Below are 17,340 nucleotides of genomic sequence, written 5' to 3'. Positions count from 1 at the left end.
CTGGGTTGAAATATATGGCATTAAAGCTTGGGGACCCCTAACTACTCGGATAGTACAAAAATTTATATGAGACAGCTAGCAGGGATTGAACTTTTATCATCGAAAGACAGTTGTTTAATTAAAGGTTAATTTGAATAAAATCTTAAATTAAATTATAATAAATATTTATCTAGTAAAATCATGTTGATATAACTCAGTTCTGATAACTTCATTACTTATTTAAATCTAATCGAGACAATTTAAAGAATTAACAAGATAAAATAAGATCATTTTAACAATAATAATTAATTAAGGATATTTCACGACACTGTCGTCTATAATTAAGGAAAAAACTAGGTGTTTGCATGGTAATACAGTGAAATTTTTTTTTAAAAAGTACTTTTTTAATTTTTTAATTGAAAATATATTAAAATAACCATTAAAAACAACAAGCTTTTTAAAAATATTAGTTTAATATTTTATAAATATAAAATAACTTAAAAGTAACTTTAAAAAATAAAAAAACTATTACAGCCACCGATAAATCACAACCGCGTAGATTAAAAAAAAAAATTAAAAAAAATCTATGTTCCCAAGATATTAACTAGAGGGACGTCATTTCCATTAGCTGTCAGGTCCCCCTACCTAAAGCCAAGTCAATTTTGGTAGCACGCCTGCATATTTTCCTAACAACTCTAAAGCATCCATTGTTTTTGCCTAGCTAGCTCGCTACATGCACTTTTAAATTCTAGCAATTCTTTCCACTATATATAGCCTTAACATTTACATGCAAAATCGTTCAACTATTACCTTGTCCTGTCTTTCTTAAGCTTGTCCCTTTTTCCTTCAACAAATCATGACTTTCTCTCCTATGTTTACTTGTTTTACTGTAATAATAAGTTTTTTATTAATGGCAGCTGCCATGGCTGCTGGTAACTTCAACCAGCAATTTGACACTACATGGGGTGATGGCCGTGCTAAAGTCCTTCAAAATGGCCAACTTCTTACACTCTCTCTTGACAAAACCTCTGGTTCAGGGTTTAAGTCCAAGAACCAGTACTTGTTTGGGAAAATCGACATGCAACTAAAGTTGGTGCCTGGAAACTCTGCCGGAACTGTCACCGCTTACTATGTGGGTTTTGTTTTTTAATCTTTCTTCGTGTGTGTTTGTGTGTGTGTGTGTGTTGTTATGAAGAAGACGTTCGAATCTAAGATTTCTTGGAGAGAAGGATAAATTAACTATTGTTAACTTTGTTTCATGTTTGTGGATGGTGCAGCTTTCTTCTTTGGGATCAGCGCATGATGAAATAGATTTTGAGTTCCTTGGTAACCTTAGTGGAGACCCTTATATTCTTCACACCAACGTCTTCACTCAAGGAAAAGGAAACAGAGAGCAGCAATTCTATCTTTGGTTCGACCCCACCAAAGACTTCCACACCTATTCCGTTCTTTGGAATCCTCTTAGCATCATGTAAGCCCCCAAAAAACATTTACGAAAAAAAAAATAAAGTTTTTATTAGTTGGTACAGTGAAATTATAGCTAGATTTATATTTCCTAGCTAACACATCTTCCTGTACTTTTCAGCTTTTCTGTGGATGGGACACCAATTAGAGAGTTCAAGAACATGGAATCAAAGGGCATCCCATACCCAAAGAGCCAACCAATGTGGATATACTCAAGCCTCTGGAATGCAGATGATTGGGCTACAAGAGGAGGTCTTATCAAAACCGATTGGAGCCAAGCACCGTTTACAGCTTCTTACAGGAACTTTAATGCTCAAGCTTGCACTTGGACCTCTGGTTCCTCTTCTTGCTCCTCCTCTGGCTCCTCTGGTAACTCTTGGCTATCACAGTCACTGGGTAGCACAGGACAAGGAAGAATAAAATGGGTGCAAAAGAACTACATGATTTATAACTATTGCACTGATACCAAGCGATTCCCACAAGGACCGCCTCCGGAATGCTCAGTGGCATGAAGCAAAACATAGAGCTTGTCTTAATTACTCTCAACATCGACGCATCATTCTCGTTTTGTAAAATAATAAAAAAAAGATTGTGATGCCTTATATATTCTTTTCTTGAATCTCGACCAATAAAATGTAAAATAGTTGTTGCTGTACTAGCAGAATATATATCTTTTTTTTAAGCAGATTTTACATGAAACACACACACCTCTCTCGCTACACTATAAAAAGAAAAGCTTTTGCCAAATATTTTGAAAAAGAATATTAATAAGAAATAATGCTATGGTACAGCATTAACAACGTTATTCGACTTCAATTGACATTATAACTCTTACTGAATTGCCACTACATATTGTTGTAAAGTTCCACGAGAAAGACACCCGTTAATCCTACATAAAAATAAGATTAAATTTGTCTTATATACTAATTTAAGAAAGAGGAAAGGAAATAAAAGAAATATGTAATAGCTATTTCGTACCTAGGCCAGTCCAATTGCTGTCAAAGTAAGTGCGAGGCCGGTTTAATCTCTCTACGCCTAGATCGAGACTCTAGAAGCTTGGAGTGAACAATTGATGGGCGTCGGCAAGAAGTTGTCTAGAATGACGAGGATGGTTGAGTCTTGATGATGTCCCAAAAAGTCACACAAAGAGCTCAACCCCACGAAAAAGATTCCATGAATTTCAATCCATTGAAATTCATACGAAAAATAATCATAAAATGCCAAAGACAATCAAAACTTGACAAAGTCGAAAGTTCTCTGGGGATCTTGAAGAACCTAGTTTGGTGGAATTATTTAAGTTCTTAATAATGAAAGGTTATATCAGTAAATTCATATGGACAGTATTACAGACATAACAATCAATATGTTGACCTTCACATCAGCATTTGCGGTTCTAATGTGTGGATTTATTGACTATTAGTGTTGCAGATTCCCCCAAGCTGATGTGTTGTAGTTCTCTGACGACAAGGCCAAATCGAAGGTTGATTTCTCTTCAGCCCCTCCGAAGGTAAAGCTTGTATATGGCAAGTTCTACTTTTTATAACAAGAAATCTTGTTCAAATAAAAGTAAGCCTCCAACAATAACAACCAATCAATGAATCTCTTCTTCAAAAGATTAACACCAAAGAAAGGAAAATTACATCAAAATTAAGAACACATTTATGAAAAGGTTGACTATTAGTTAAGTCTCCAGTGTTCTGTCTATCATAAACATCATTTTTCATATAAACATGATACCTATGTAGATTTGCAGGAATAGATATAGGTTTTAGTTTTTCCCGAGATAAGCATTTAAGCACATCTCTCTCTTCATCATGATTCTTGTTTGCGCCTTCTCCTCCTAGTAAAATACAATTCAAGCATTTTGTGACTTATGCTAATGAATTACTCCACTCGATCTAGAATTTTTTATTGGGTTCCTTGCATTGTCTCATAAGCATTATAATGTCCTAGATAGCCTCTACTCATGTATTGCAGGGTGGATATTACTACCATCTCCATCCATCAAACAAATCAACCAATGCTAATATCAATCGACACAGCATCTAGGGATAGAGTTACTCTAAAGTTTTATAGTTTTAAAATGTAGAGAAATAAATTAGGTTCTCAAATCTAAAGTTATAACCCTTAACTATAGAAAAATTGTGAAGAAAACTCTAATACATTTTGTAAAGTCCCTTTGTTTTTTAAACTAATCTCTTTTTAAAAAATATTAGACTACAAGAGGCTGTGTAAAACAAGAAAAATATGGTGATTAGTAAGATTCTAGTTATTGAAATTCATGATCTAAATAAAAATAATAAAATACAACAACTAAAATTAATAAAATTTTGAACTTAAGCAAGAAAATGAAAAACAATTGGTAAACCAACTTCCTCGGTATAATTAAGCTTTTAGAGTTATCTACCAAAATTTCAGCCGAAACCAACTATCCTCCTTTTCTGGCATCAAGTGTATTGATTGACGCTGGTTTTCCTTTTAGAGTTCCATTAGGCAACAGCGTCTGGCTGCCTCCTGATCATTCCTCGTCTTTCCTATCCCTTTTTTATTGGAGAGATTCATCAATTGATGGTATGTTGAAGACTTTTCTATTACGAAAAAGTCTATCGTTACGGTGCTCTGCCGCGGGAATTCTCTTACTGTCATTGGCAGTGTAATCCATATCGACGTTGTAATGCTAGGCACATATGAATTTCCGGTGGACTATCGTTAGAAGATTACCGTGTTTAATATGTTGGGTTTGTTCTTGACGTCCGGATTTGCTTATCAGGGGATGTTTTCAGAATATAATTTCTTGTGAATACACGTAGATGGATTCTAAAATCTGATTGATGGTGGATTTGATTTTGGTTTGCAAAAGCTAACATATACCCTTAACTGAAAATAATAATAACAGTAACAAGTAAACCGTCGGCTGAGTTGCCAAGGTCATAGATATGCCTGCCATTGCACTAACAGTAATAAAGAAGTTGAGAGGAATGTTCACTATGTTAACATTTGGATCTTTCTCGTTGTCCCCAACATTTCATTTTACACAAGACAGTTTCCATTGTCCCATTTTCCCTTCCTCCGATTCTTCTTATGTTGCCTTTGGAACTTTCAAGCTTACTAAACAAAAGAAAAGGAAAAAAGAACAAGAAAATTATTGTTCTTTCTTTCCGCATTGATTTCTCGACTGTTATGAATGGCACGACGAGCAGTAGAAGGTAAGTTCTTTGCTAATTATATTTCTCTTGTCTTCTGTGTTATGATCACGTTTAGGCAACTAAGGAAGCCTATAAGGTCTTATTGGGGTGCGTTGAGCACGATGTGTCTCGTCAGAAGTTTAGGGTAGCTTACCTACCTTCAAATAATGAAATGCAGTGACATAAAAAGTTTGGAAGAGTAGACATGAATTGCTATTGACATAATTTGGATGTAGGGAGAAACGGACAGGAAGATTTGGTTTTTGTTTTTTGGTAACGAAATATGGATTAGAGCAGCTGAGTTAAGTGGTCATTTCAATGGATTTTTTTGTTCTTGATAAATATTCCTGTGACATGTATGTAGTATGTGTTTTGACCATAAATTTTCAGATAGCAGTAGGCCTTCTAATCCATTATCGAATGCAGTGACTCCTCCAGCACCCAACGCGCTACATAGACAGAGCCCCTCATCAGGGAATTCTTCAACCTTGTTATTTGTCATTGGAGGGATGACTGTGCTCATAATATTGTTGATCCTTGTATTGTACTTCTGGAAATTCAACAAGCCAGAAAAATTGAAGAAATTCCTGAAAAAAAATAGAAGTCTGACAGGTCATAGAATTTCTGATTATTGTTTATTATTACTAAGTTAATAGAAGTTCTAATTTTTCATAATTTGCATCTAATTACAGAAACCAAGGATTTCTGGAGTGGCAATCTGCAAACAATAAACTATTTCGACTTTCAGACATTGAAGAAAGCAACTAAGAATTTTCATCCTGCTAATCTTCTTGGAAGAGGTGGATTCGGGCCTGTCTATCGGGTACAGTTTGTAATCCAAAATGTCTTTTCTGGCAAGTCAGTGTCAGAGTCTGAATTTCATAAGCAAGACTTTAGTTCATGTTCTGGTACTTGCAACTTTTATGATTCATCCTCTTGTTTCATAGGGGAAGTTACATGATGGTACACTGGTTGCGGTAAAAAAATTGTCTCTTGACAAATCTCAGCAAGGAGAATCAGAATTTCTTTCGGAGGTGAAGATGATTACGAGCATCCAACAGAAGAACTTGGTTCGACTTCTAGGGTGCTGCTCAGATGGTCCACAAAGGTTACTTGTGTATGAATACATGAAGAATAGAAGCTTGGACCTCATAGTATACGGTACCGTCTCATCTTACATTTGATTAAGAAACAAGATGATAATTTTTAAACCTTCCAGTGAACTTTAAAATGTTCTTCTATTGTCCTCTGCTGCAGGAAATAGTGATAAATTCCTGGACTGGAACACCAGATTCCAAATAATTTTAGGCATTGCTCGAGGACTGCAATATCTACATGAAGATTCACACCTCAGAATTGTTCACAGAGATATCAAAGCAAGCAACATTCTTCTTGACGATAAGTTCCAGCCTAGGATTAGTGATTTTGGGCTGGCTAGGTTCTTCCCTGAAGATCAAGCATATCTCAGCACTGCATTCGCCGGAACTTTGTAAGTATTCTACAAATATAGGAGTCCAAGTGAAAGAAAGCACCCTAGGAGCCATTGATTGGCTTTCAACATATTCTCTTCTTAACTTTCCACTCTCTCCTGTTCAGAGGCTATACAGCTCCTGAGTATGCCATCAAAGGAGAATTGTCCGAAAAAGCAGACATATATAGCTTTGGAGTGCTTGTGCTTGAAATTATCAGCAGCAGGAAAAACACAGATCTTAGTTTACCATCAGAAATGCAATACCTTCCTGAATATGTACATGCCATTACCTTTCCACAATATCCCTTCTCTTCTGAACATTTTAATATTTTCATTCAGACCTTTTTCTATTGACTTCAATAATATTTTTTTTCTCAGGCATGGAAATTATATGAGAGGTCAAGAGTGATGGATCTGGTAGATCCGAAATTGCTAGAACATGGAATTGTGGAGAAAGATGTCTTGCAAGTAATCCACGTATCTTTCTTATGTCTTCAGCCTCTTGCTAACCTGAGAGCTCCTATGTCAAGAATTGTTGCCCAGTTAACATGCAAAGTTGAAATGGTTGGAACACCTATGAGGCCAGTTTTCTTGCAAAGAAGTCGTAAAAAGGATGACAACCTCTCTTGGGATACCATATCCGAGGCTTTTCTTTCTCCTCTGTGGACCGAGTCCCCTTCGTTGCCTGGGCCACAAAATTGAGGTTGATTTAATTGGAGAATGAAAAGATAGAATCATTAAATATAGCTCTTTTGTAATGTAATTTCTGATGAAAATTTAACTTGAACTATAGGTCTGTGTAGAAAAGCAGCATATATAGCATGGTAGCTGCACTTGGAAGATTTTATCTGCATTGAACAATAGATGCAGCCATGGTAGACTTTGTCACTATAATTCCTACTGGTACTAATTAGGGTTTTTTTTGTTTGTTTAATCACAAGGTCTTTTCTCTTCTTTTGGAGGATTCAACAACCTGTTACACACGTTCTTACAAGAGCCATCGATTTGTCAAACATGAGTAAACTTCTTCAAGATCACTACAATAGAATCATATTTTACTGTTATCCTGTTTTATTTCTTTGAACTTATTCATGAATACAAGCTACATTAGGTGCTTGTGTAGGCTTCTGATAAGCTAGAAAATTGGCAGATGATGAAATTTGGTCATGGTGGCCCGTAAGGAGTGCTTCTGGGCACAGTGGAGCTGGCTTCTTAGATTGTTATCATTTTTTTGTAAAGATAACAAACAAAACTAATGGTGCAGGGCCGAAAATTGAAATTATAGGGCTCAAATTAGTCCCAGATGGGGAATGCCTGCGTTTACCATTTGTTGTAGAGGGAATGAAGTGATGTATTTGAATTGGCTGTTCTAGAATTTATAACAGTCATAGTTGTAGAACCGACCCAGTCAATTATTTTTATTAAAACGTCCAAAGTTTTTCTTACAAGACATTGACCTTATCGGGTTTGGACAAGCCAAATTGGATCCTTTAAAATTCAGATACGAAATATCCAATCCAATTGAAAGTCTAGATCCCTCGTCAACCAATAGTCCAGATTTATATCATATGATAATTAATAATAGTGAGAGACAGCTGAAGAAGTCAAAACAGGTGGTGAAAAAACCAACTCTTGGCAAGCTCGAATGTTATTGTTCCAAAGTGCAGTGTTCATTACTCAGAGCAGTGTTTAGGTCTGCAGAGCTTCTCAGCTCCCTAGCATTTAGCTGATAGCTAGACTTTGCTTTTAATTTGAACTGTTGTTTGATAGGGTAGGCCTTGTTTCATTGTATTTACTCTGAGCACTTTGCCCTCTGCCGCAGGGTTTGTCACTTCCTTTTGGAGTTTTGCCTTGCTCTTCTTTTTCTGCGTCCAACAAAACTAACCCTTTGCCATTTGCTTTTCTCTGGAATTTTCCAGCCAGGTTTATGAATGGTGTTATTGAGATGTTCTATGGAGGGTTATTATCAACTTTTTCTGGTAAAGAATACCAATAAAAAAAATATAAATGTACTAGAAACGATTAAACTACAGAGAGATTTAATTTTGATGTAATGTTATTGTGGGGATAAGCCGGAAATTGTATATGAGACAATGATCGTTAGAAATATTTTTTAAAACTTAAAAACAAACAAGATTTTTTTATATATATAAAAATTCATCTCACAACAATTTTAATTAAACATATATTTATTTTAAATCACAATTAAAAATATTTTTCTTTAATCTTATTTTTCTAAAACAGCAGAAAAAGTAAACACAAAGCCTAATACACGCACCCTGTGATGAAACAGTAATCGCCATTAAATTCTTTCACCCCACAAGAAAATAATTATAGAAAAAAAAATAGTAGCATTTAAGTTCATGCTGACAAAAATTTAATGCTCTTTTCCTAATCAGTAAACATATCTAATAAATAAAGGCAACGAATCAGAACAGAAGAACTTGTTTTCCTTTGGACCACACCTCAGAAATATTTATCTTCTCTTCTCTTGCCAACCTCCCATCCATATATATTTGCCAAAAATTGCTCCCCGTTTATATTATTCTTTACCTAATTTATACTTGCAAAATGGCAAAATACATTCAGAAACTGATAGGGTTGCTCTCACTGATTCCAACTTCAAACCAGTCCAGAACTATGCAAACAGTTATTCATAATAAATTCCATTACCTACTCCTTGCGGTCAAATATTAAATGGTAAATAAGATTAATTAATTGATTTTTTCGTAGTTAGTAATTACTTCAACTGGTGGAGAGTGGGATTATAATGTATTAAGAAGGAGAATGACACCATTTATATATGTTGTATATATGATTGATATCCTCATGCAGTTAATCAAAGAAAGAAAAAAAAAAGGAAAGTATCCTGGATTCATAGAGTTGGCTGCTAAAAAATCCACTACTCTCTCATATTTCTTGCTGTGACTAAGATTTTGGACAAAGTATGATCACAGATATAACATTGATCAAGAAGCAGGACACCATTTACATAACTGAGCTTCGGAGATTGAACTAAGCAAACTAAAAAAAAATACAGAAAGGAAGAAAGAAAACGATGAAGGATTTGCTAGACAAAATCTGTACTTAATTTCCACTGCAACAAATTGATCAAGCATTGAGCAATTAGTTGAAAATCTTTGGAAGACTGAATCTTCACGCCCTCTATTTCTACTTGTTGTGTAAGGGATTTGGACCTGTAGGAACAACTCTCATTTCATCCAAAATAAGATTCTTGTTCTTGATGGAGTTAGAGATCAATTTGTTGACAGCTTCAAGTGATGGTGATGATGATGACACCTGTGATGAAGTTTTCTTCTTATTGGCATCATCAATAGGAAAAAGAAAAGCTGATTTTGGCACTGCATCAGACCCAGTACTTGCAAAAATCACAAGGCACGATGCCATAACAAGAACAACTAATAATCTCATTGCACCAATGAAGAAAACTTTGGATCAAATTGACCCTGAAAAGAACAAGAGGTTTAATTTATACTTGAAAAGTAACCGGAGAGGGATTTCAGTGGTAAAAGGAATGGAGATACTGCTGAGAGCAACAGATCAAAAGAATGGCCGAGCTGCTTAATTGTAGAAGGAGAGAAAGTGAGCGGTGATGATAAAAGTGACATGAACTATGTATAAAACCTCGGATTTAAAGGTAAAGAAAAGCTTTGACATATCAACATCTCTTTGACCTGAACCTTCACCAAACCTTATTAATTGCTTTCAGTTCCAATGGAGCTAAGACATACTTGGGAAGTGTAAAAGAAAGTATTTTTTTTTCAAAAAACCAAAACAGAAAGACTTCAAGGTAGAGAGATCTGTTCTTATATAACTACCTCTCCAAAACCCTCAAGAGTCCACTGAGTTTTAAGATTTCTCTAGTCTTTTTTTCTTTTCCATGTAGTTTCTACTCGTGCTCTCAATGGCCATGCAAGGTTAAAGAAAGAAAAGCTGACAATATATCGAGAAAAAAGGAAAAATATTAATGGATTGTTTTGACTAGACCATGCATATGGTTGTGTTTTCCTGTTGTCTTGCAAAGCAAGTCGAGTCCTGCTTGGTTGGGTGCAGGTGCTTGATTGAATAAATGATGAAAAGTAGATAGCTAGCTAGGTGGGTTTTTAGTTAGACAAACTGCTGCTAGCTAGTTTGCTGATGCTCCTGCCGGAATGACGACTAGAACAGTTGAGGCTTCATTAATTCCGGCCTTCTGCATTAAACACACTTTATACTTTTTTATTTATTTGTTTTTTATAACGAGGAACTCAGGTTAAAAAAAATCCCCGATGAAAATATAGCCATCTTGATGTGTTGTTTGTTGGAATTGAACTCACGAATCTGGCTAATGACCCAATTTTAGGCTAATAAATTTTCCTTACCCTTCAGATTTTAGAAAGCTTTTCATTTCCTTTTTCTTTTATCTTTGCTACTCTTACAAAATTAAATTAGTAAAAAAATAAATAAATAGAGGTTTTAGTGTACCATATCTCTTAGAAATGTTTTACAATGCTGCGGCCAAAATGTTATTTGTTTAAAATTTAAATTTTTTTAATATTTTAAAATTTTTTGATATATCAATATCAAAATTAAAAAAATTATTTAAATATATTTATAAATAAAAACCATTTTAAAACACGCAAATTAAAAGGAAAGATATTCGAGGTAGTTTTGGTATTTAGAATGTAAACAAATCTCTAGTGCATCTGATATGAGGCAACAACCATTTAATACATCATTCATTAAAAATGACATATTAAAATTAAATTAAATTAAATTAAATTAAAACTAGAACTAAAACTAAATCCCATGAAAAAGTCACAGTGCATTGTTAATTGAAAAATTGTAATGCGATTTCTCTTTTTTGTCCTTTGAGCTTATTGAGGTGTTGAGAGATTTTTTCAGCATTATTAAATTAATGCTTGATTTAATAAGCTATACTTTGATTTTGTTAATTAAAAAAATAAAATTTCAAGGATGAAATTTGTCAATAAACTAAACATACAATCCTCTAATATTGAAAATATTGAAAAGAAGATATGATCTATTGCAGAAAGGATTAACCAAAATGTTGACTTACCAAAACCATATTGATTACATAGCCATAATTTTAACAAGTTCTGATGCTTGACCAAATTATTCTTGGATATAAAAACCTAGGATTTTTAAATTTTAGTAAGTTTAAAAACTCTTATGAATCTCTTAATTGAATAACTTATTTTTAATTGAATTAAAACCATTATAAAAAAAATAAAACAATTATTATTTTAATATATCTCTAAACAATTTAGAAAATAATTGCAATTCCAAACAATCTTTGTCCAACACCGAAGCTACAGCTACAGCTCCCTCCTTTTTTTGTTTTTTTAGCCTCTGTCGACGAACACAGCGAAACATAAACAAAAGAACATGATCTCCAAATCCACCAAAAAAACATGGCAAATTCCTCTTCTTTCAACCACCGTTACACTGTAATAACCTCATTATTCCTCGTCTCTTTCCTCTTAACAATTTTCCTCTTCAACAAACGAGCTCTTGAGCCCACTCTTTATTTCTACAGAGATTTCTTTCCACAAACAACGACTGCCTCCCACATTTCCTTGCCTAATTTCACCCTTCCCGACTCAGAAGAACCGGTTGACTCAGTGATTCACCAACCCATTTCTCAAAATGAGACAATTGAGTCCAAAACCGGTGATGATTCGAGAAATATGGAGGTGTCTACTGAAAATGAGGATGACCCAGATGGGGGTGTGGACTCTGGTGAGGATTTGATTTATAACTCAACAAATGTGGAGGTGTCTAGTGAAAATAAGAAAGACCCAGATGTGGATTTGGAGTCTGGTGGGGATTTGAGTGGCAATGGTGGTGATAAATTGATGGAGAGCTTGAAAAGTTGTGATCTTTATAGCGGTACTTGGGTGAAAGATGAAGAGTATCCGATTTATAAAGCGGGTTCTTGTCCTTATGTTGATGAGGCTTTTGATTGCCAAGGTAATGGAAGGAAAGATTCCGATTATCTTAAATGGCGTTGGAAGCCTAATGATTGTGATCTTCCAAGGTTTGTGCTGTTTTTTTGGCTAAATTTTTTTTGTGTGTGTGTATATATATACATATTGCTAGTGCATAATGTAATTGCATGTCAATGAGTCTGGAGATATTGCAAGAATTAGGCCTGGAATTCTTTGTGATATGTATTTATTGAAAGGAAGATTGCTAGTTGTTTTTTGTGCAATCAACTCTTTCTTTTACAGTCTTTATTTGTCTTTCCAAATGTTTCTCATGTCTGCTTCCCCAACCTTGGTGGCTTGCTATAAGATGATCTTGCTACATCCTAGGTTACTCCAGCTTGTATGGAATGTTGAATACTAAATCTATGTGTGTGAAGTGGAGATTCACTATCAAGGTGCTTGTTTTTTCTCTTCTTCCTTTTGATGCATTCTATAACGTGAAATTTTAGAAGCAAGAGCACTTTCTTCTTCTTCTTTTCTTTTTTCTTCTTTTTCCCCAATCTATCATGTATTTCCATCATTGAAGCAGAACTATACCAAGGTTCATGAAACGATCTGTAAAGTCGTGAATGTGTATATGAATGAACTGTAGTCCAATACCTTAGAAACAGGGCAAGACATTTTGATGTGAGAGATAAGATCAGAAACAAATATTTGTTGACTCATCCATTAATATGTTATTGATCGCTCATTTGGATAGACTATTCATTGCCACTAAGAAAATCCTTGCTTCTCCTCTTACATGACATTTCTTTTTACACTATTTAAGCAACAGTTTCAAAGTGATTTTTGCCTTGATGGAGACATATTAACTACAGTGATATGAATTTATGCTGAGCCTCAATACTTTTCAATTACTTTACATATTTATCAGAAACAATGTTGTCAAAAGGCACCTAGGCACTCTAGGCGAGGCGAGGTGAGGCCGCAAATTAGCCTTAATGTTATGAATTTCAATGAAACGCTGCCTAGGCGAGCGCCTTGTGAGTGGGTGCAAGGCGTTAAAGCTAGCACCTGCATGAAGTAATTCTTTTTCTATTGGGTTTTACTTTTTTTTCTTAACTTATTTATGTTTTGACCTATTTTTCCATTTTTTAATTTACAATAAGAAACAACTTAGGGGTATTTTTATAAAAAAACAAAGATAAGGGTGAAAAAAGAATTAAAAAAAATCATTTAATTGGGAAACAAAAACAGACAAGGAAGGACACCTTAGAAGAGGAACACCAGCCACACTCTTTTTTCAACAGTGGGAGTCCGAGAACAACACAAGTACAAGAGAGGAAAGCATGGATGAAAATGTTTTTGAAGATTAATGAATAATGATATTATGATATTTAAGTTTGCTTTTTAATTTATTTGGCTACTTATTACTTTAAATTATCTTTTTTTTAAGGATGAAAAATACAACTTTATATGACTATGTTATGTTATGGTATTTTATATTTTCTTTTGATTTTATAATGATCTAATCTTAATTGGGAAGGCATATATTTTAGATTTATATTGTATTATATAATATTATACATTTTTTTTTTAATTTATAACATATCACCTTGGTTCATTTGGGCAAGCGCATAGGCATGCACCTAGCGCCAAGTGCCTAGTGCCTAGCTCCTTGACCATTTTATAGGCTTGGCGTCTTTTAGCGCCTTTCGCCTTTGACAACACTGATCAGAAATGCATTTCTTTTCTGCATTCGCTCTTCACTCGTAGGTTTAATGCAACAGACTTCTTGACAAGATTGAGAGGTAAGAGGCTCATGCTGGTTGGAGACTCCATGAACCGAAATCAGTTTGAATCAATGTTGTGTCTCCTTCGTGAAGGCCTGCCTGATAAGAGCAAAATGTTTGAGATCCATGGCCGCAGAATAACGAAGGGAAGAGGCTACTATGTCTTCAAATTTGTGGTAATTACAGATTTTATATAGTTATGCTGCTTCTATAAAGGCCAGAAGACAGCATTAGCCAATATTATTGTAGTTAAACTGAGTGAAGATAGAGGATCAGAAAAAGAGCAAAAAATTGCAAAAAGTAGTCAATGCATTCTTCTTGAGCACTGACTTGTTACAGATGAGTGGTAATAGGTCTTCATGGCTGCAATGATACCTTGGCTTTATTGGGAATCATCTATTTCTTCAAGAAAATAATTTGAATGCGCTTGTATTGTGAAATAAATCTGCTATACTTCCATAAAAATTATCTTTACAATTTTTTTCTCATTTGTTTCTGGTTCAAAAAAATTATTGGTTTTGTAACCGTAAGTAGCTCTAATGCAGTAGTGCTACTCGTGAATTCTCTCTCATTTTGGAATCCACAAGATTCCTTCTGAATATACAACAATCTACTTAGATAGACTTAGTTGTAAATATGTTATATCAACAATGTTTATTCTTCCAAAGAAAGAAGAGGGTTGATGATTTTAATAATTGCTTGGGCAGGATTTCAAGTGTACTGTAGAATTTGTGAGGTCACATTTCCTTGTAAAGGAAGGGGTGCGGATAAATGCACAAAGAAGCTCAAACCCAACTCTATCTATAGATGTAATTGACAAGACAGCAGGCCGATGGAAGAGGGCTGACATCCTGGTTTTTAATACTGGGCACTGGTGGACTCATGGAAAGACAGCTCGTGGGTATGTTTGAATTGCTGTTTTTGTTATATTTTAAATTGTAGTTCCATGAAATTTCTTCCTTTGTTATTATATCACTAAAACAGGATGGTATTTTTCCATGTTTATATTATTTCTCGGGTAAACTTTATTTTTGCCTCTATGAAATTATCAATGTTCCAATTTTATTCCTATAGTATAAAAAATTCTCATTATTACCCCTTAGTTTTCAAAAGGCTTTAATTTTACCCCTAACCATTAAATAACCTACTTTTTTGAATTTGGTTGGGTTTTTTTTTTTTAATATTTGTAAGTGGTTTTTTGTGAAATGTTATAACATTTATGGGAATTTGATAGTAAATAATTAGATAAAAATAAGGAAAACTAAAATAAAGTAGCAAAAATGTGAGATTTTTATTAGTTATTTAATAGCAGAGGGAAAAATCAAAACTTTGTCAAAATTATAGGAGTGAGATTGGGGCATTTTAAACTATAGGGGTAAAAGTGGAACATTGATAAAACTACAAGTACAAAAATGTAGTTTACTGTTACTTGTCTCTGCACGTTTTGGTTCAGTAGCTAGGTTACATGACAATGCTAACCCTCCCTCTTCCATGATCCTTGCCATTGATGTCGAGGAAGATTTTTTTTCATAGCAAAGATGTGAGTGGCGTTCAACTCTGGACAATAGGGACACGCTTTATAAATTAAGCTAGTTGGCACACACTCTTCTGTTTCTATTTTGAGAGCTACTCCAGTCTCTTTTTTTCCCTTTTCTATTAATATTAACCAAAAAAGAAGAAGAAGAAATATTAGTATTGAACAAGAAGAAATGGTGAGATTTGAGTAGGAATCCCTTTTTATTAGCCATTTCTAAGACAAAAAAAATTAGTCCCTTCTGGTAAAGATTCTAAACCCTGCATATTGCAGGAAAACCCCTTTTGTGAACCTTATCTTTTATCCAGTATTGAACAAGAAGAAACGGTGATATTTGAGTAGGAATCCCTTTTTATTAGCCATTTCTAAGACAAAAAAAATTAGTCCCTTCTGGCAAAGATTCTAAACCCTGCATATTGCAGGAAAATCCCTTTCGTGAACCTTATCTTGCATCCAGATTCTTTAGTTGGTTTATAGACGGGTGTAAATGTGTGTTTGAAATCATACTGGTAAATAGTTCGATTCAGAAGTTGATGTCCTTGTTTATTTTGTCTATCGAAATGTTTGTTTTCCCTTGTAATATAGTACTGCTTAATTGTGCAGGAAAAATTACTATAAAGAAGGTGACTATCTCTATCCAAAGTTTGATGCAGTTGAGGCTTACAGAAGGGCTCTAAGGACCTGGGGAAATTGGATTGACAAAAATGTGAATCCAAAAAAGCAGTTGGTATTCTATCGTGGATACTCCTCAGCCCATTTCAGGTACATTTTTGCTTCCATTTTCTTCTAACCGTTCTTTCATCCCTAGACCTAGGTTATATTAGAAATAGTATGGAGGAGAGTATATTTTGTTCATGTTTGCCTTCTTTCAGATTTACAAAATGCAGAAAATTCATTTTATTTAATACCTCGAGTCTGTTAATTTATAGCAGTAGCATGGATCAGCTCTGTCACTCTTTCCATATTTGGAAACTTTTCTTGTGAAAAGCAAATATTTTGTTGAAATAGATATAACTACTGCAATTATTTATTTTTCTACATTAATTATATAATAAGCAGAGGTGGAGATTGGGATTCAGGAGGGACATGCAACGGGGAGACTGAACCAGTTTTGAGGGGGTCAATTCTCAACAACTATCCTGTCAAAATGAAGATAGTGGAGGAGGTAATCCAGGAAATGAAGAATCCAGTTACACTGTTAAATGTCACTAGTTTGACCAATTTTCGAAAGGATGGGCATCCTTCAATCTTTGGCAAGAACGTAACTGCTGGGATAAAGGTCTCATCAAGGCGCCAAGACTGCAGCCATTGGTGTCTTCCAGGTGTCCCTGATGCATGGAATGAGCTCATATATGCAACCCTGGTTCAACATTGACTTTCCAAGAGTTAAAACAACAATCTTCCCTCCTCATTTTCAACGGGGAAAGAAAAAATATTTATAATTTTACTTTCACAAGGTATGGAGAATTCCAAGTTTTGTATTGTTCAAGACTTGCAATGTGAACTCTGACTTTGCAAGTCATGGAATTTTTTTTTCTTACAACCATTTCTGAATCTATGATATATATATATATATATATATATATTTATGTAGGAGAAATGTGTGCTGATGATTGGTGAGGTTACTATTTCTGATCTTACCTTTTCAACGCAGGGGTTGTTTCTGGGTTGCTTCTGTGGTAGGTCTTTTTCCAGGAAGATTACATAAAGTAATGACTTAGCTTAAAGCTGTAAGCAACCATCAAACTCCACTTCTTGGCTTGGACCATAAAACATGGGTCCATCGTATAATCTTAATCTAATTTCAGCAAACTTGGTCAATCTGCAAAATTATTTGTACAACTTTTCAATTCTTTGCCCACAAGAAAAGTCAAGCAGATAAGCAATGAAAATGATTGTTGTGATTTTGGGTTAAGATTGGACTAAGTTCATCCAATGATCATCACTGACTAAATGGCAAAAA

General features: G+C 34.5%; 3 protein-coding genes across 3 annotated transcripts; all 3 read left to right on the top strand.

The window, feature by feature from the left end:
* The first annotated feature begins 688 nt into the window (after positions 1 to 688).
* On the top strand, positions 689 to 2,128 carry LOC133688227 (probable xyloglucan endotransglucosylase/hydrolase protein 23). The gene is made up of 3 exons (XM_062107644.1): positions 689 to 1,111; positions 1,257 to 1,450; positions 1,565 to 2,128. Exons 1-3 carry the CDS (start codon positions 836 to 838, stop codon positions 1,953 to 1,955), a joined length of 861 nt encoding a protein of 286 aa, XP_061963628.1. The 5' UTR covers positions 689 to 835; the 3' UTR covers positions 1,956 to 2,128.
* Positions 2,129 to 4,627: 2,499 nt separating this feature from the next.
* On the top strand, positions 4,628 to 7,002 carry LOC133689452 (cysteine-rich receptor-like protein kinase 44). The gene is made up of 7 exons (XM_062109309.1): positions 4,628 to 4,649; positions 5,019 to 5,240; positions 5,321 to 5,451; positions 5,576 to 5,789; positions 5,886 to 6,117; positions 6,225 to 6,375; positions 6,478 to 7,002. The coding sequence occupies exons 1-7, from the start codon at positions 4,628 to 4,630 to the stop codon at positions 6,799 to 6,801; spliced, it is 1,296 nt and encodes a 431-aa protein (XP_061965293.1). The 3' UTR covers positions 6,802 to 7,002.
* Positions 7,003 to 11,416: 4,414 nt separating this feature from the next.
* Positions 11,417 to 16,956, top strand: LOC133687755 (protein trichome birefringence-like 5). Its single transcript, XM_062107063.1, has 5 exons — positions 11,417 to 12,160; positions 13,827 to 14,019; positions 14,551 to 14,744; positions 15,981 to 16,139; positions 16,437 to 16,956. The coding sequence occupies exons 1-5, from the start codon at positions 11,535 to 11,537 to the stop codon at positions 16,750 to 16,752; spliced, it is 1,488 nt and encodes a 495-aa protein (XP_061963047.1). The 5' UTR covers positions 11,417 to 11,534; the 3' UTR covers positions 16,753 to 16,956.
* The last annotated feature ends 384 nt before the right edge of the window (positions 16,957 to 17,340 follow it).

Source organism: Populus nigra, chromosome 3 (assembly GCF_951802175.1).
Source record: "Populus nigra chromosome 3, ddPopNigr1.1, whole genome shotgun sequence".
NCBI classification, from domain to species: Eukaryota; Viridiplantae; Streptophyta; class Magnoliopsida; order Malpighiales; family Salicaceae; genus Populus; species Populus nigra.
The sequence above is the reverse complement of the archived record's forward strand: the minus strand, read 5'-3'. Positions and strand labels throughout refer to the sequence as shown.

Coding starts and splice junctions, on each gene's coding strand:
- LOC133689452 (XM_062109309.1), top strand. CDS start 4,628: ATGGCACGACGAGCAGTAGAAG. Junction 4,650..5,018: donor GGCACGACGAGCAGTAGAAG/GTAAGTTCTTTG, acceptor ATAAATTTTCAG/ATAGCAGTAGGCCTTCTAAT. Junction 5,241..5,320: donor AAAAAATAGAAGTCTGACAG/GTCATAGAATTT, acceptor ATCTAATTACAG/AAACCAAGGATTTCTGGAGT.
- LOC133687755 (XM_062107063.1), top strand. CDS start 11,535: ATGGCAAATTCCTCTTCTTTCAACCACCGTTACACTGTAATAACCTCA. Junction 12,161..13,826: donor AATGATTGTGATCTTCCAAG/GTTTGTGCTGTT, acceptor CTTCACTCGTAG/GTTTAATGCAACAGACTTCT. Junction 14,020..14,550: donor ACTATGTCTTCAAATTTGTG/GTAATTACAGAT, acceptor TTGCTTGGGCAG/GATTTCAAGTGTACTGTAGA.
- LOC133688227 (XM_062107644.1), top strand. CDS start 836: ATGACTTTCTCTCCTATGTTTACTTGTTTTACTGTAATAATAAGTTTT. Junction 1,112..1,256: donor GAACTGTCACCGCTTACTAT/GTGGGTTTTGTT, acceptor TGGATGGTGCAG/CTTTCTTCTTTGGGATCAGC. Junction 1,451..1,564: donor TGGAATCCTCTTAGCATCAT/GTAAGCCCCCAA, acceptor TGTACTTTTCAG/CTTTTCTGTGGATGGGACAC.